Raw genomic sequence first — 18502 nt, forward strand, 5'->3', positions numbered from 1 at the left:
GCGGGTAGCATGACTAGTGGGCAGCTTACAGACAGAGTGCACGCAGGTGCTACCGAGAGCTACCAAAGTCCGCACAAGCTAATCCCACCATTCAACGAAGAACGCGATGAGTTGGATGCATACATTCAACGATTTGAGCGCGTCGCAACGAGCCAGGGCTGTCCACAAGACAAATGGGCCCTATCGCTGAGCCTCTGTTTGACAGGCGTAGCTCTAAGTGTTGTTGGCAGAATGGCACCGGATCATGCCATGGACTATGCGACACTTAAACAGACGCTTTTGCAACGCTTCAGATTCACGGAGGAAGGTATACCGAAGAAAGTTTCGGTCAGCGAAACCCGATAATTCCGAAACTGGTAGACAGTTCGCCGGTCGTCTATTGGGATACTTCGATCACTGGCAAGAAATGGCCAATACAGACCGGACATACGATGCTCTGCGGGACAAGATTGTCTCAGAACAGTTCCTCATGACTTGTCATGAGAAACTGGCAGTCTTTTTAAGAGAAAGGAATTGTCAGGGACTTGACAAGCTAGCCGAAGCTACTGATCACTACCTGGAGGCGCAAGGATTAGTCAACCTTGGCAAAGGTAAAAACGAGAGAGAACCTAGCAAGCCACCAGGTCAAGCTCGAACTCCTGAGCGACAAGAAGAGAAGGAAAGACCACGCTGCTTTCTTTGTGGTAAGCGCGGTCACAGAGCTGCTGATTGCTGGACCATTACGAAGGGTCCAAATAAAAATACATCTTTCTGTGGAAAGTGCCGCCGCACTGGGCATAAGACAGGTGACTGCCCCAAAAAACCCAACAGTACTGAGAAGGCTTCGTGCTCGATGCAACAAGTCGACATGTCCAAGGCAGTAACTGAAGAGACACAGACCTTGCGTCGAGTTCCCGGAAGTTCGGAACGCGGGAGAACGCAGACGCATAAACGAGACGAAAAGTCGATGCCTGCTGCCGAAGGTGTGCTTGAAGGACATCCCGCTACTGTCTTGCGAGATACGGGATGTGACTCTATTATTGTCAAGAGATCCCTTGTACCAGACAATAAGCTTACAGGAAAAATTTCCTCGGTCTGTCTTCTGGACAGAAGAGTGTTGAAGCTACCTGAAGCAACCGTGGAAATCGCGTCACCTTTCTTCACAGGCAAGACTCGAGTTTTATGCATGGACAACCCTTTATATGATATTGTCCTGGGAAATGTGAAAGGTGTACGGAATGCCTCCAATCCTGACAATGAATGGAAAAGACATCTTTATACACCGAGCGCTGCAGATGAATCATTTAGAGCAGAAGGTGGAAACTGTTCTACCAATGAATCCATCTCTCCTGACATTTTATCATCGGCTGCTGGTAAAACCAGGGACAAGTCGGAAGTAGCAGCGACAACCAGACAGCCAAGATCAAGTCCGCCTTCATTACCAGTACCAGCTATAAACCCCCTAGACATCAGCCCAATCGACTTGAGAACCAGGCAAAGGGAGGACAGCAGTCTACGTAAATGCTTTGAAGTAGTGGACCAAGAAGTTAGGACGAGGTTCGCCGACGTCCAATTCTTTGTAAAGGAGGGAATTCTTTATCGAAAATACACACTGCGGTCAAAGAAACAAATGGAACAGCTTGTCGTACCCAGAAGCCTTCGTCATTTTGTGATGAAAATGGCTCACGAAGGGATCCTTGCCGGACATCAAGGAATAAAGCGAACCATAGACCGTGTGAGCGAAGAGTTCTACTGGCCTGGATTCCAATCAGACATCACGCGATTTGTTAAATCGTGCGATACGTGCCAGAGGACTTTTCCTAAACATCTAATAGGTCGAGTACCATTGGGAAATACTCCCGTCATTGATACCCCATTTAAGAGAGTTGCCATTGACATTGTGGGACCATTAACTTCCATGTCAGAGAAAGGGAACAAGTACGTTCTGACAATGGTCGATATGGCAACACGGTATCCTGACGCTGTGGCACTGCCTAGCATTGAAACAGAAAAAATAGCTGAGGCACTTCTCGAGATGTTCTCTCGTGTGGGAGTCCCACAGGAGATCATCAGTGACAGAGGCACATCATTCTCGTCACGCCTGATGAAGGAACTGAGCCGTCTTCTCTCTTTTACGCAGTTGCCAACAACTCCATATCATCCAATGGCAAATGGCCTTGTGGAGAGGTTCAACGGCACCCTTAAGCAAATGATAAGACGAATGTGTCAAGAGAGCCCGAAACAATGGGACCGGTACTTGGCACCATTACTTTTTGCTTATCGGGAAGTCCCTCAGTCAAGCCTGGGTTTTTCACCCTTCGACTTGTTGTATGGCCGTTATATCAGAGGACCCATGGCGATATTGAAAGAATTATAGACAGGTCATCATATTGATGATGACGCAAAAACCTCATACACTCTAAAAACTAAGAGAGTGCCGGGCACTCCCTTTGAGGGAGTAGCGGCTTGTCCCATATTTCACTCTCTTTTCGAGAGTAGATCGACCCTCTTTGAGAGAGAGTAGGACAACTCCTGTTGACAGAGTTTTGTTACTCCGCCGCAAGGGATTGCTAGTACTCTTCTGCAGAGTGATAATACTCTTCCCACAGGGAGTGCTAGTACTCTTCCGCAGAGTGGTAATACTCTCACCGTAGGGGTAACGGCACTCCACCAGACCGAGTACTTCTACTCCCCCAAACAGAGTGCAACTACTCTTCCCAATACCCTCTTAGCGAAGTCCTGGCCACGCATGCAGGCAGGAAATCAGATCAAATTAGGGTCGCTGATACACCGTTCTCTAGGCGGCTCCTCAGACTCAGTGGCCCGATTCCAAGCGGCCTTCAGAATAGGCGTGAGCAATGTTATGCAGGATTTTAAAGTCATTTTTCCTGGCTATTTGCTGCCTACCATGAGTCGTGACGGCTCGTAATCGGCCTATGCGTATGTGTCCCGAACGCCACTGCAGAGAAAAAAAAAAGCAAATTCGCATTTAATCCGCAAATATCTTCGCATATTTCACAATCAGGAGACACATAATCTAATTAGAACACAATAGTCGTGGGAATCACACACTTATGGAGAACCACATTGCTCTATACATAACGTGGATCCGAACCCACGTACACTCGCATCTATACAATTCAAAGCACACATTCTAACCATTACACTACAAAGCCACCACGCTCAGGCGTGTTGTTTTAGAGCTTATATACATAACAAATGTATTTGAGGAATCGGCTGCGGTGGTTGGAGTTTCTCTGCAGTGTGCTGTGCTGTTGTGTACTGGAATACGTTTGCGTTTGCATCATTTCCATTCCTTGCTACGACTAACGGAGGAATACAACGTAGACGACGACGTGAGAACTATTCACGGCTTGTCGTCACCCCAGGAAAATAACAAATGTGCCGTTCAGCTCACGATCGAGTGCTTTTCCAGTCCATGCATTATATGTTCTCCGAAAATACGCGGATACAATGTATCCGCGTATTTAATATACAATGTATTTACAATAATATACAATGTAAATACAATGTATTTAGAGCTTATATACATAACAAATGTATTTGAGGAATCGGCTGCGGTGGTTGGAGTTTCTCTGCAGTGTGCTGTGCTGTTGTGTACTGGAATACGTTTGCGTTTGCATCATTTCCATTCCTTGCTACGACTAACGGAGGAATACAACGTAGACGACGACGTGAGAACTATTCACGGCTTGTCGTCACCCCAGGAAAATAACAAATGTGCCGTTCAGCTCACGATCGAGTGCTTTTCCAGTCCATGCATTATATGTTCTCCGAAAATACGCGGATACAATGTATCGTGCCAACCATCCACGTATGTGAATTTAAGTCGCGCGTATACTGGTGAGCATTTCTGTTTATTTTTTCCGCCAGTTCCATTCGTATGTGGTCAACTGCGATGCCAGTACCAGGCATTTCGACGTGCCTCACGCTGCCGTGTAGGCGTTCTTTTCAAGTGCATTAGTTTAGAGTTTGGTTCAGTCCGCTGTGAGCTGTTGTCCTGCATTAGGAGCGGATCGTTAGCGTTTTGAAGAGCACGCATTCCAGCATTTGGAGACTGCTTATGCCGATAGCCGCGTCACATGCATTTGCACGCATGTTTAAATGAGTAATGTGTCCACTTGTTACGCGTGCACTGCTCGTATCATGTGGCAGCGCTCGTTCTAAAAGCTTCGAAGACCATCTACATTCATACGTGTGTTCAATATATATGCACAGGATAGACTTGCCGGCTAGTTGGTTGACCATTTTAGAAGAAACAGTGCAACACAAGGACGACGCAAAAACATGGACAACACCACGAAGCGCTGGTGTGGTCGATGCTTTTTTTCGTCCTGGTGTTAGCGCTGTTTCTTCTTCCACGATACACGCACACCACAGGTAAGCGAAAGTTTAGGAGTATAGGGCGTTAACTTTGTTTTCCCCGTTTTCTCTTAGTGTCAATGGCACAATGCGTTGCCCGAAATAGCGCACGCTTACCCCCATATTCAGAAATGCATCATAACTTGAAGCCCATGCTTGATCTAAATGACGCAAGTCGTGAACGCACCAAAAGAAAGGCAGTGAGCGTCTGGGGGACGTTCGCACCAGGCGTCGTTTATATAAAGTCAAGCATGGTCTTTGTATTAATATACACTTCTGAATACGGGGGTTAGTCATCTATTTTTGACAGAAAATGTCGAAGAAACGCCCACCAAAACCAGGCACATTCGTAAACCTAACTAGGCAATACGAAGCTCCATAGAAAAAGAGTGGTATTAAAAGCTTTCAGTATTTTTCTTTACTCCAAAATGGTTGCGCTCTCGTGGTTTCAATGTACAGAGATGATGCAGCATTAGCTAAAAAGCATGAATTTCCGAACTCCATGCCAATCCAGTCTTGGATTGGCATGGAGTTCAGAACTCCAATCCATGCCAGTCTTGGCAGCAATAGCGGCGTGTCGACAAGCGCTAAACCTCTGTTCTGCAAATTGCAGGCATCTACGGAGCATCGTTGAAGCACTACGGAATACCAGAGCAAGCCGCCGATTTCCAATGACGGCATCATCGGACTGGGAAAAGCCTGCTATCTGCTGCACTATCGTCATGTTCAACCGGGACACGTGCTAAGCCAGCACCGACAGAAGCGACGCCCAGCATTGGACGCTACCAAGTATAAGAAGAGCACCGGAGGCGATGTCCTACCATTCTTGGCAGCAGTAGCGGCGTGTCGACAAGCGCTAAACCTCTGTTCTGCAAATTGCAGGCATCTACGGAGCATCGTTGAAGCACTACGGAATACCAGAGCAAGCCGCCGATTTCCAATGACGGCATCATCGGACTGGGAAAAGCCTGCTATCTGCTGCACTATCGTCATGTTCAACCGGGACACGTGCTAAGCCAGCACCGACAGAAGCGACGCCCAGCATTGGACGCTACCAAGTATAAGAAGAGCACCGGAGGCGATGTCCTACCATTCTTGGCAGCAGTAGCGGCGTGTCGACAAGCGCTAAACCTCTGTTCTGCAAATTGCAGGTTAGTTGGAATCCAGTTAGTTTTCTGTAGGTTGTACTTAGTTGCCTCTTGTTCTTGTCGCCACTGCTGCTGCCATTGTAGTATTCCTGCTCTTCTCTTTATGTGGGTTTGTTTTCCTTGCAAACATGCCACTTTCAGACGACGATGCATGTCCTGGTTGTAAGGAAAGTTGTGAAAAAGGGATGGTGTGCGGAGAATGTTCCTTCATGTACCATTTCGGTAACTGCTCAGGGGTAGCTGAATCAACTTACAAATCAAAAAGCGAAGCATGGCGGAAGGGTTGGCTTTGCCAAACATGTAAGATAGCTAAGCCGAGAGGTAGCCAAAGCAACAAAACAAAAAAAGAACAAGATGCAGACATAGCGAGTGTGCTTCAAGGTATTCATGCAAAACTAGAAAGCCTCATGACATTAAAGGACACAGTAGAAAAAATTGAGCACGCAGTGGAAGTGATGTCAGACAAATATGATGAAGTTCTGGTACACATGCGCAATCATGACAAAGAAATATCGCAGCTAAAAAAAACGAGTCGAATCAATTGAATCTCAAGACCGCGCAACTGAAAAACGACAGATAACTCAAGATCTAAACAACCTTGAATGGCAAAGCAGAAAACTAAATCTCGAGTTCCATGGCATACCCGTCAGTGAAAACGAAGACTTATTGTCGAAAATCAATGAAGTGGCAGCCGTGCTTCACATTCCAGAAATAACTAAATACGACATTGTCGCTTTGCACAGACTTCCAGCACCTAAAGATAAGATACCAGGTGTCATAGCACATTTTACAAGACAGGATTTGAAGGCTCAGTTTTTACGAAAAAAAAACAGAACTCAACCAGTCGAAAATGGGCTGCTACATTCAGGAAATTTGACGAAACACAGCAGGGTATTGCTTGAGGTAACCAGGCAATGGGCTAAAGAGCACGATTTCAAATACGCCTGGCATCGTAACGGCAAAGTTTTCGTCCGCCAGAAAGATGGAACAACAGTACATCATGTAAAATGCAAGGAGGACTTAGCCAAGATTAAATAGACTTAAGTTACTTTTTTCTTTCTTTTCCCTATTATGGCTTCATACAAAGATTACATTACACCATCCGAATTTAAAGATGTTTGTGGTCTGGACTATGACAGTTCACTTAAGCTATTTCACCTCAATGCCCAGTCAGCTAAGAAAAAATCCGCTCAGTTCGAAATTTTGTTCAGCAAGCTTGATTTTGCTTTTGACATCATTATGCTTACGGAGACCTGGTACACAGAAGAAGCTAATGCATTGTGCTTACCCTCCTACAACACCTATTTGGTAAACCGAACTACCTCTCGTGGAGGAGGTGTGGCAATGATGGTGAAGAACCATCTTGTCTGTGACCAAGTGCCGAATTTTTCTTGCATTCATGAAGACTATGAAATTTTATGTTTGACTGTCGACAAAAAACTATTAAGCGTAATATACCGGCCTCCGAGCGGAAATGTGCAAAACTTCTTAGTATTTCTAGATTCTTTGTTTACTTTTGCAAATGAAAATAAGCTATCTGTAATCATCGGTGGAGATTTTAACATTAATATGCTTGGAGATCTGCCCGCAAAACGGGAATTTGAGCAATTAATTAAAGCCTATGGATGTATGAATGTAATTAATAAGCCTACCAGAATTACTCCCACGTCTTCTTCGTTGCTTGATATGTTTATAACCAACTTGCATGCATCTGATATGAAGGCTGGAATTATGTACACACATATAAGTGATCACTTCGCTATATATATGTGTTTAGATAAGCATATGCGTAAAACGAAACCCACACAGCAATACTTTCAAGACTTTTCGTCAACGAATATGGAAATTTTCAAATTACAAATTTCTCGTGTAGATTGGCGTATTGTGCTGAACGAGACAGATGCTGAAAGTGCATTTAATATCTTTCTGAGTCTGTTTTTAGATGTATACAATAAATGTTTTCCCAAAAAAGTCTTTTCGAAGCCAAAGAAGATACGTAAGCCATGGATTACGAAAGAACTTCTCAGAAAGATTGACATTAGAGATAAATTGTATGCAAAATTCATGGCTACACGCGACCCAGATATACTAAAGACGTTTAAAGTATTCCGCAATAAATTAACGAAGGAGATTAGGGGTGCCAGGAATGACTACATTTGCAATTTCTTTCAGAGTTCTGCAGGAAAGACAAACGAAATATGGGAAAAACTAAATACAGTTCTAAATCGCCACAAAAACTTTAGCTTTGTTACAAAGATTGAACGTAACAATGAAGAGATCACAGGCGCTCGTTTAGCGGAAGAATTTAACAAATACTTTGTTGATATTAAAGTAGAACGTCCGACTGAAGGAGCACTCGATTATATTAGAACTAAAAACCAGAAATCCCTTTTTTTTAGTCCTGTAATAGAGCCTGATGTTATTTCGGCGTTCCGAGGACTAAATAACAGTAAAAGCAGCGACGCAGACGGTATAAAAGTTGCACCTGTCAAACATGTAATAGAACTAATTTCACCGTGCCTAACGCACATATTTAATCTGTGTTTTTTACAGGGAGTGTTTCCAAAACGATTGCAGATTGCTAGGGTGACAGTGCTCTATAAAAAAGGCGATAAGACTGATATCGGAAACTACAGACCCGTGTCCATACTCCCTATTTTTTCTAAAGGGTTGGAAAAAGTAATTTACGCCAAAATAATGAATTTCTGCGATAAATATGGTATACTTTCCCAGTCACAATTTGGCTTCCGTAAACACAGGTCGACGGAACAGGCTTTGCTGGAGCAGAAAGAATTTATTTTAAACGCCTTCGAAAAAAAAGAAGTTGCCTTGGGAGTTTTTGTAGACTTCACAAAAGCGTTCGAGTTTCTTACACATTCAATCTTACTCAAAAAGTTAGATACATATGGAATCCGTGGTAATGCACTAGCACTTTTAGCATCTTATTTAGAAAATCGACGACAGTATGTCTACCTCAATGGTTTCTCTTCCGATAAAAAAACAATAACATCAGGAGTACCTCAGGGAAGTATCCTTGGACCACTTTTATTTAATATCTATTTGAATGACATTATATGTATTAATCCGAACGTTAAACATATCATTTATGCCGATGACACGACTATGCTATTCTCAGCTGCATGTCCGAATGACTTAATTTCTGAAGCAAATAGCTCTCTATCGCGTTTGACTGAGTGGTCAAGTGCTAATGCATTAAAAATAAACACGGCCAAGACGAAAGCCATACTTTTCCGTCCAAGGAATAAGAGCGTTTTTATAAATACAGATCTTTTGTTGGGCGATTCAAAAATAGAAATACTCCGCGCATTCAAAACTCTTGGCGTTGTGTTCAACGAGAACTTAACGTGGGAAGACCACGTGGAACACGTTGTTTCTAAGATTTCAAGTGTCGTAGGAGCTACGTACATTAATAAAGAGATACTGCCTGTGCAGGTCAAGGTTATTCTTTACAATACATTATTTCACTCTCATATTAATTATGCACATTTAGTTTGGGGAACTACGGCTGTTACAAATTTACGTAAAATTCTTACAATGCAAAAAAGAATGTTGCGACATGTTCTCGGTGTTCCTCGAGATCATCCGTCTCAGCCTTTGTTTGAAAAGCTGAAAATTATGAGAATTACTCAAATGTATCCATACCGTCTGTGTTTAACATATAAAAAGGATGTGAAACAAAACATAAACTTTCTCTCAGTTTTAGCTTCTCTGTCTAAGAAAGCTCCTTTATACGATACACGTAGTAGGGAACTTTGGAACGTAGAAACGTGTCGAACTACCTATGGACAGCAAATGATGAACAGAAAGCTGCCAGAATTATTAAATTTTTGTCACAGACACGCTATACAAATAGAACATACATCAAAACAGCAATTAAAATTGTTCTTTTCTGCCTCAGTTGTATTTCCCTGAACATTGTTCTCGTATGTATAATTGGTATGCATATCAAATTTCTTTTTGTCTTCTGACGTGCTTCCTGAACTTTCTTTTTTTCATTGTGAGATGTAGTGACGAATGTTTCATGATATACCATTATGCAGATGTTAATAAGCCGTTGTTGTGTGTACGCTGTTTACATATGTCTTCCAACAGTGTCCTGTAAACATAATGTCATTACTACAGTTACATGTTCACATGTTTCGGAATGTGCATATTTATACGCCACAAAGATGCTTGTAGTTCTACGTATTATTTTTGTACAATCAAAAAATGTTTTTTGCTGTCGATAGCTGAACTGTCTGCCTTTATGGAATGTTTTTTTTTTCTTTGGGGGGGCGGGAACTAGTCAAGCTGTCTGTTACAGCTTTTTTTCCCTTACCTCCCCCATCACGTTGATGGAAATAAATAAAGGTTATTATTATTATAAAATAAGCTTGTAAAATTATTTAGGTGCTAGAAACCAGGGTTTGTAGCGATCCTTGAAAACCCATTTCCAAGGCATTGAAAAGCCTGGAATTTTTAGAAGTACTGGAAAGTCCTTAAATTTGTACACTTGGCTAGACATAGCAGACATTGCCAAGTGTTTTTTTTTCCCTTCTGTGACATTCTTCGCATGTCACAGAGAATTGTCTGTGGAGGTAATAGAAGGAAAGCGACATTCTTAAAGTTCAAATTACAAAGGCGCTGCAGATACCAGTTTTAGGCACATGGAACCGGCGACAAATGTACTTGGAGGAGCAGAAGCAGGAAGCTCAACGGTTGAGGCATTCAAAGAAAAGCCGTGATGAGTAAATTGAGAGCTACAGACACAATAAAAGATCACCTTTCTCCGGTGCTGTGTTCCGCGATCTTGAGCGCGCGCGCGCGCGGTGGAGAACTCCGAGTGAAAAAGTAGAGCGCTCGCTACGCGTTCCTTTGAACTGCGGCGGCCTGTTCTCTTAGAAGCAAAACGATGTGTTCTTTGCTCAGCGTGCATGAATGATACATTGCCATGTTCGGGGCCAGCCACCTACAGTTGAAGCAGAAGATCACGCTACGTTTTGTTCTCTATTGCCGCAAGAGTAGAACTACTCTCGCTCTCTGAAGGGGGAGAGTGAAAAGCACATTTCACTCTCTCCTTGGTGAGAGAGTGAACAATGCATTTCACTCTCCTCGACATTTTGCGAGAGTAAAACGACGCTTTGAAGAGTGAACCGGCCGCTTCACTCCTGCGATACCCTTCCTAGTTTTTAGAGTGTACGGGTATGTAGTCGAGCTACGGAAGCGTCTTGAAGACACTTTTCGTTTGGCCAAGGAGGAGCTTCAAGAAGCAAAACATGTACAGAAGAAGCACTACGACCGGAAGGCCAGACCACGTCATTTAGCTGTTGGAGACAAGGTTTTGCTACTGCTGCCTTCGGACAACAACATATTGATTCTTACGTGGAAAGGGCCATTCACTGTACTTGAGAGGAGAAATGACGTCGATTACGTCATTGACCTCGGGACAAGGACGACACTGTTCCACATAAATTTACTGAAAAAGTATGAGGAACGACCGCCTATATCACCGCCATTAACGAAAGCGTCAGCTGCTTGTCAGACTGATTACACCGAAAATGATCATGCCTATCCGTTTGAAGGGAAAGAATCGGCGGCCGACGGGAAGCTATCGGCGTCGCCCTCCCATGGGGTTTTCAACATGATGTTCTAAAAGCATGCACTTCAAATGGGTGTAACTTTAATGTCGAACAACATTTGCTTGCATGTTAGTTTAGTGGATTTTTGTTTTCACCTTATATCGTGGTGTTGTGACTTCTTCATGTTGTCATTATGCCGAGTGTGCGGTGCTCGAAACTCTAGTGTTGTAGTAATCTGTGTGTATTCTTACATGCCGAGTGTGCGGTGCTCGGAACTGTAGCATTATGGTATTCTTTATGTGTACTCAAACGTACCGAGTGTGCGGTGCTCGGATCTGTGGTGCAGTAGTATTGCTTTGTGGTACGTTTGTGCTACAGTGAACTAGCATATATCGAGTTCCCTCAAGTTCTTTGAACGAAAGAACTTTCTTAAGTAGGGGGTGATTGTGAAGAAGTGCGCACAAACTACCGAGCGCAAGAGCAGACGACATTGCGGCCGTCCTCAACAAGAGGAAAAGAAAGACGAAGGAGGCTCGAGCAGCGCATGAGAAGGAGGCTCGCGCAACGGAGATCGTTGGGAACGCCGACGCGACTAGGGCCACCGGGCCTTCGGAACCGACATCTCCTGGCGAGGTTCACCTGACCGGGCGTCCGTCTTCGGGACTGGGAACGCCTCAGGTCACTGCCTTGCACGAGACCCCGGAACGGCCTGCTGCAGCCTCGAACCCGCTTCTACGCGCGAGGTTCGGGTGACCGGGCGTCCGTCATCGGAACGAGCGCCTGGGGCCGTCTTCCTGCTCGAGACTTCAGGGTGGCCTGTTCGCGTCCACGGAGCTGTGGACCGTCCACCTTTTCCTGCCCCGTGCTGCTGTGTCTGCTCTACCACCACGCCGGTCATCACTCGACGAGCGAGTGTTCCACTTCAAGAACTCTACGCCTCACCACATTCCGTACTTCAACCGCAACCTCGTGAGACTATTCTTTTCCCGTTTACGAACAACCGTATATGTGTGGGGCTAGTTTAAGGTATTCTTCGTGTTTACGTGCCTTCTAATATAATTGCCGTGTCAGGCACGTACCCAGGATTTTTTTTCGGGGGGGGGGGCCCACCACCTCCATCATCATCATCATCATCATCATGTTTTATGTCCACTGCAGGACGAAGGCCTTTCCCTGCGATCTCCATTTACCCCTGTCCTGCGCAAACCGATTCCAACTTGCGCCCGCGATTTTCCTAATTTCATCGCTCCACTTACCCCCGTATTCAGAAACGCACCTTGACTTGAAGCCCATGCTTGACTTGATTTTATTGACGCCTGTCGCGAACGCACCGTAAGAAACGCGATGAGCATCTTGGGCGCGTTCGCAACAGGCGTCATTTATATCAAGTCAAGCATGGGCTTCAAGTCAAGGTGCGTTTCTGAATACGGGGGTTAGTGTTTTGTCGTCCTCGATTGCGTTTTCCTTCTCTTGGTACCCATTCTGTAACCCTAATGGTCCAACGGTTATCTAACCGGCGCATTACATGACCTGCCCAGCTACATTTTGTCATCTTGATATCAATTAGAATATCGTCTATACCCGTTCGCTCTCTGATCCAAACCGCTCTCTTTCTCTCTCTTGACGTTATGCCTAGCAATCTTTGTTTGATCGCTCTTTGCACGGTCCTTTACTCATTCTCAAGTATCTGCCCCATATGTCAGCACTGGCAAAATGCACTGATTGCACACCTTACTTTTCAATAATAATGGTAAGCTTCCAGTCAGGAGCTGGCAATGTCTGCCGTATGCGATCCAAACTATTTTTATTCTTCTGTGAATTTCCTTCTCATGATCATGGTTACCTGTGAATAATTGACCTAGGTAACCGTGCTCCTTCACAGTCTAGTGGCCGACTGGCGATGCTGATTTCTTGTTCCTTTGCCCGGCTATTTATCATTATCGTCATCTTCTGCATAATAATATTCAACCCCACTCTTACACTCTCTCTGTTAAGGTCCCCAATCATTTGTTGTAACTTGTCTGCATTGTTGTTGAATAGAACAATGTCATCGGCAAACCGAAGGTTGCTGAGATATTTGCCGCTGATGTTTACTACTAAGCCTTCCCAGTTTACCGGCTTGACTTCTAAGCACGCAGTGAATAGCCTTGGAGAAATTGTCTCCCTGTCTCACCCATTTCCCTATAGGTCTCTCCCTGCTTTTCTTGTGCAGAATTAAGGTAGCTGTAGAACCTCTGTATATATTCTTACGCGAAGGACGAGCTAGTAAGACGAGAAACTATTTACAGATTATATTTACAACGGTTGCAGCGCTGACCGGTTGGATTCACAGCGCGAGCCCAGTTCGTTCTTCCTCCTCTTTCCTGGAGTGATGGCGCCCACGCACCTCGTTCAAACAAACAAATACCACACGCATGTAGCAATATTTTTCAATATTTTTACGTAAGCGTTCTGTAGTCCTTGATTACGTAGTGCCTCAAGACTGCTGGTATCTCTACTGAATGAAATGCATTTTCCTAATCTATATAAGCCACATAGAGAGGCTTACTGTACTCTGCAGATTTCGCGATAACCTGATCGATGACATGGATGTGATCCATTGTAAGGTATCTCTTCCTGAAGTCAGCCTGTTCCCTTGGTTGACAAAATCCAGTGTTGCCCTTATTATATTGGAGATTATTTTGGTAAATATCTTATATAATACTGGGAGCAAGCTAACGGTCCTATAATTTTTCTATTCTTTACCGTCTCCTTTTTTGTGGATTAGTAAAATGTCTGCATTCTTCCAGTTTTCTGGGACCCTTGCAGTCGATATACACTTCGTATAAAGAGCCGCCAGTTTTCTAAGCATTATGTCTCCTCCATCTTTGATTAAATGGACTGTTCCTCTTCCCGCTCTTCATCGTTTCATGTCTTGCAGCACCCTTCTGACCTCATCGCTCATTATAGGAGAGTTTCTGTAACCTGTTCATTACTGTTTTTAAGTGAGGTATCGTGACTCCTCTGGGTACTGTATACAGGTCAGCTTAGAATTTTTCCGCTGCTTTTGCTGTATCTTCGAGATTGCTTATGGTATTATCCCTCTTATCTTTTAGTGCATACATCATGGTTTGTCCTATGCCGGGTTTCTTTTTTACTGATTTCAGGCTGCGTTCGTTTTTTTTACGGCTTCTTCAGTCTTTCACATGTTATAGTTTGGAATATCAGTTATTTTCGCCTTGTGGATCAGTTTTGACAGTTCCGCGAATTGTGTAACGCTGTGCGGCCGCCAGTCCCATACAACCGCGTAGAGCGCAGGACTCTGCGATTCTAGACGTACTGCGCTCACCGAGAAAGGTTAGAAAAACACCCACATAAGCACAGCAGAGATGTGGCTACGTGTGGCTGTTCGACCGATAACTATAGGAGCGTCATTCAAAGCAAGTAATTATTCTCCACTTCCAGCGGCGTTTTCTCTACTTCCTTTTTAAATAAAACGATGTTAATCCATAAATATTCTCATAAACAACGGTTAACATTTTTATTATTCGCTTTCTTGCAGTTTGATTGTTGCGTTGGCTCTCTCCCTTAGTAGATCGCTTAATTTCTCAACTCCTTGCGATTTTTATTTCCGGTTTCCAATTTTGCACGAAAAGTACTATACAATTAAGAAAAAACAGACGAGGTAACTGGCGACAGTCATCTTGCTTATGGGTTTAAGGGTTATTGGGTTATTGCAGGGTTTCATGATGGACGCTCTTTCACATCATTTTATTTCCCACCTTATCTAACCCGTATCACGTGTATATGGTTCCGGGCATCTGCCAGCGTCGCGGCGAGCCGTAACTCAAGGAAATAATGAAGCAAAGGGAAACGTTAAACGCAATTGGTGTTTTCTCCGGCCGCAACTCGTTCCATGAGAGTACAGACCAGCTGAGTAACAGCCGCATCCCTCTCCTGGTCCCAGGATCAGCCTAAACAAAAAGGTTGAACTAACAAAAGCAACAGCTATGCGCGTGACGGTTGAATAGATGGTGACAACTGAGCGCATCTCGAGTTAATCGCGTGGGTGCGGAAGCTATGATAAAACTGTACTTCACATTACAAGAAATGCCGATAACTACCGCCATCTAAAAGGAGTGAAAAAGGCAGCATAAGGCTGACCGAGGAACAGGTGCCAATGTGTGAGGAGTGGTGGCGTGGGTGGGGAGAGGGGGGGGGGGGGGGAGTATGCCACTTGATTTCGGGGGGGCGCCCGGGCCCCCCCCCTGGGTACGTGCCTGTGCCGTGTGTTACTCATCATGCACCGTCTCCTCCATCTTCCTTGCGTCACACGCTTTGCAACGTGACGATCCTAACAACATCACATCACTGAAAAAGTCACTACTAACCTCAAAAATATGTGCTGCTTATCAGTCACTGCCCTTCGAAGTTCTTTTGCTGCTTGTGTGCTGCGTCTGAAGGTAAATTTTATCGTTGAAAAAGTGCGCATGTGTCCTAGAAAAGTGTACACCTCTTATTAATGGTTATTTTCGTTATTACTGCAATGCTGGGATGCCTCTGTTTCCGCGAACACCAATATTGCTTCAGAAATGAAATTGTCCTTTTTTCGCTATTTCATTATATTCCCTGCTATGCTCACGAACGTTAGATATCTGTAAGGTTGGGATTTGCTTGTGATAATTTGTTGGGGGAGGAGGGGTGAGGTACGGCAGCAGAATGCTAGAACAAATCTTCCTTTTACAGATGACCACCCAGTCCCTCACCAACGACGATATTGTAGTGAGGGTTACTGACGTCGGTGCTGCCCAAGAATTCCTTGCCAACGCCGAGGAATTTAATGCTGTTCCTGTTGGTGGACAAGTGGGTAAGATATTTCCCTTATGTCAAAATTATTATGCTGTATTACAATGTGCTTGTGCAACAGAATAAGCGATACACAAAATTAGAAATGCAGTCACTGATATGGCACTTGTTGCCTTTGTGGGTTATGGCAAATAAGATGCAAAGACCAGCGTTACTGTAGAAAGCCTAATATCATACAAACCCGATTTAATACAAGGGGTAATATTAAGATAATCGGAGCGAAAATAGAAATTTTCGTCAGCTTATTATGCATCGCACCAATCCTTACAGTGCTTAGATATTTTCTTTCATCAATCTGATACCAATTATATGGACACTCCAGGCACATATCTGCTGTCGTCGTCGCCATTGCCGTGAAACTCCGTATAATTAAGGCAATAAAATCGTCGCCGCGCACCGTATGCTTTGTGTGCGCAAGGGTGAGCCGGCGGGGGCTCGCGGCTCAATCTTGCGTATGCAAGGGATAAAGAACCAGCTTTAGAGTAGGGAAACTGTACCTACCGCAGTGGTAGGAAAATAGGCAGCGGCAGCGCATGGAACTTACCTAGGTGGTCGCCAGATGGCGCTGCTTAACCAGAAAGCGTAAAGCCCCTCAATCTCCCAAAGTAGCGCCATTCACTTTCCTCCTCCTCCGCTCGGCGCGGCCTCGACGGTGGCGCCGCCGGTGGTGGGCCTCCCGTAGCAGACGACGGCTAACACGCTCGAAGTCCTTCGTGCACTGTTGTTGAAATTCAGTTAACCTTTGGGTAATTAATGCCATCATTTCATGCATAAATATTTTCAAGTTTTTCGCGATCATTGTCTGGATCTGCGCTGCCGTTATCTGCGCGTTTTTTGAGATTTGGGTTGTCGGAGACTGCGCGGAGACGGAGTTTATATCTGCCGCCGCTTTCGCTTTGGCTATTTCTTCAAATTGACGCGGCATTTCCTGCTGTGGTATTGTGCTATTGAAGCGCGCCTCTAACTCTGACACTTGTTTCTCAAGTGATTGTCGTTTGCGTTCTTCTCCTGTGAGCTGTTCTCTTAGTCGCGCATTTTCCTTCTCCAATTTTTGAATGCGTTTATCATTTTCACCAGTATCCTGTTTTGGAGCAGTGGGAGAAACAACCCTCGCCCAGCTCACCTGCTGTTTTTTAGGCAGTGGCGAATTTGACCGCTGTGAAGCCCTGGAGCTGGAGGGGTCCCTCGACGGAGTATTGCTCTTCGTTCTGCTTCCGTGTGGAGATCTGGATCGCGATCGGTGCCGGTAGAAGTCCTCCTCTTCCATGGACTCGAACCAGCGCCCCGGTGCCTTTTTGGTGTTCTGTCCCGACCGCTCCCGCGATCGAGACTGGCGAGTCGTCTTCGCGCGCTTGGCGGCAATCAGTTTGTTCGGGCACCGACGCGTCTCGTGCCCCGCCGCCCTGCACATGGCGCACTTCACTTCACATTCGTGTCCTTGCGGGGGTGGATTTTCGAGTCCGCAGCCACGGCATATGTTCTTGGGGTTTGGACAAACGTCCGAGCGGTGTCCCTCTTGCATGCACTCCAGGCACATTTGGATTGTTGGCCTGTACTCCGTGCACCGCATCTCTACTCCCATTGTTACGTTTCGCCTACGACGCGCGGTAAAGCCAGCGCGGATGCAACGTACGCCGGAGCTTCGTTCCAAGCGGCGGACATTTTGGCCCGTTCGGAGCGGCCGCGACGCATTCCCGGCGAGCGCGTCCCGGCAGCGACGAGCACATCGAAAATGGATTTCACCGCAGTTTCTGCGCACGCGCGAGGAGCAGTAGCTGCGAGAGAGAAATGTGGGGACTTTTGGTGCTCAAGATTTCTCGTCGTTTAGGTACTACGGGGAAGAAAACCGTTTGCTCCGTTTGTCCCTAGCCGAGCTTGCAGCACAGAAACGACAGAATGCGTGGCCGGCAAGGCGGAAAAAGCCGCGTCCGAGGTGAGTTTGTTTCTATTTTGTTGCGACGGTAGCATATTAAATTTTATAGTCACAAGGGGATACATTTGGAAGTGAGGTGTCTTCTCGGATGACTTTAGTGACAAAGCATTACGTCGTGCCGATGCATTGTTCATTAGTGTCGTTGATCAAGGTCAGCATACCACACACTTCAGGGGAATCGCGGGAACGGAAACAGTTTATGAATTAACTGCCGTGCCGATGCATTAGTTCTTAATGTAACTGAGAATACAGCACACTTGGAGGTTCGTGGGAATGGAAATCTTGTACTCTGTGTGTGTAAGTATAAAACTTGCGTCGTCATGCAATCTGAGCCGTAGATCGTTGGGAGCGCTGTATAGCCACACTGGCAAAACACTACGCCCTGCGGATGAATACGGAAGAAATGTATGCAAAAGAAAAGTGGTCGTCATGCAGTTTCATAGCAGTAGACCTTTGTGAAAGCTGTGCAGTAACACTGATATTGGCTAGTTAATAATCCCGGCTGTTACGATGTCTAGCTCATATACGGGGCGCTCTATGTGGGCGAAACAAGGGCTCAGATCACTACAACCGCATGCGAAATAGCTCTGAATGCCTGCCAGTACACTTGTTCGGCGTCTCTGTGGTCAGCCAGT

The 18502-nt window shown here is 45.2% G+C and overlaps 2 protein-coding genes across 4 annotated transcripts in view; one reads left to right on the forward strand and one right to left on the reverse strand.

Moving 5' to 3' along the window:
* LOC139056242 (uncharacterized) overlaps positions 1-17602 on the reverse strand; it is a 63494-nt gene extending 45892 nt beyond the window's left edge. The window contains exon 1 of the mRNA XM_070534302.1: positions 17058-17602. Coding sequence (XP_070390403.1) covers positions 17058-17516 — 459 coding nt within the window. The 5' untranslated portion in view covers positions 17517-17602. The remainder of the gene's footprint in view (positions 1-17057) is intronic.
* Positions 11662-18502, forward strand: part of LOC139056243 (uncharacterized) — a 56534-nt gene continuing 49693 nt past the window's right edge. For 2 of the 3 annotated variants that reach the window (XM_070534311.1, XM_070534308.1), the window contains exons 1-2: positions 11662-12058; positions 15815-15931. In XM_070534311.1, the coding sequence (XP_070390412.1) occupies positions 15909-15931 (23 nt within the window). In that variant the 5' untranslated portion in view covers positions 11662-12058; positions 15815-15908. Of the gene's footprint in view, positions 12059-15814; positions 15936-18502 lie in introns of all 3 variants that reach the window. The other variant, XM_070534310.1, reaches the window with a different exon arrangement.

This window comes from Dermacentor albipictus, chromosome 2 (assembly GCF_038994185.2).
Source record: "Dermacentor albipictus isolate Rhodes 1998 colony chromosome 2, USDA_Dalb.pri_finalv2, whole genome shotgun sequence".
NCBI lineage: Eukaryota > Metazoa > Arthropoda > Arachnida > Ixodida > Ixodidae > Dermacentor > Dermacentor albipictus.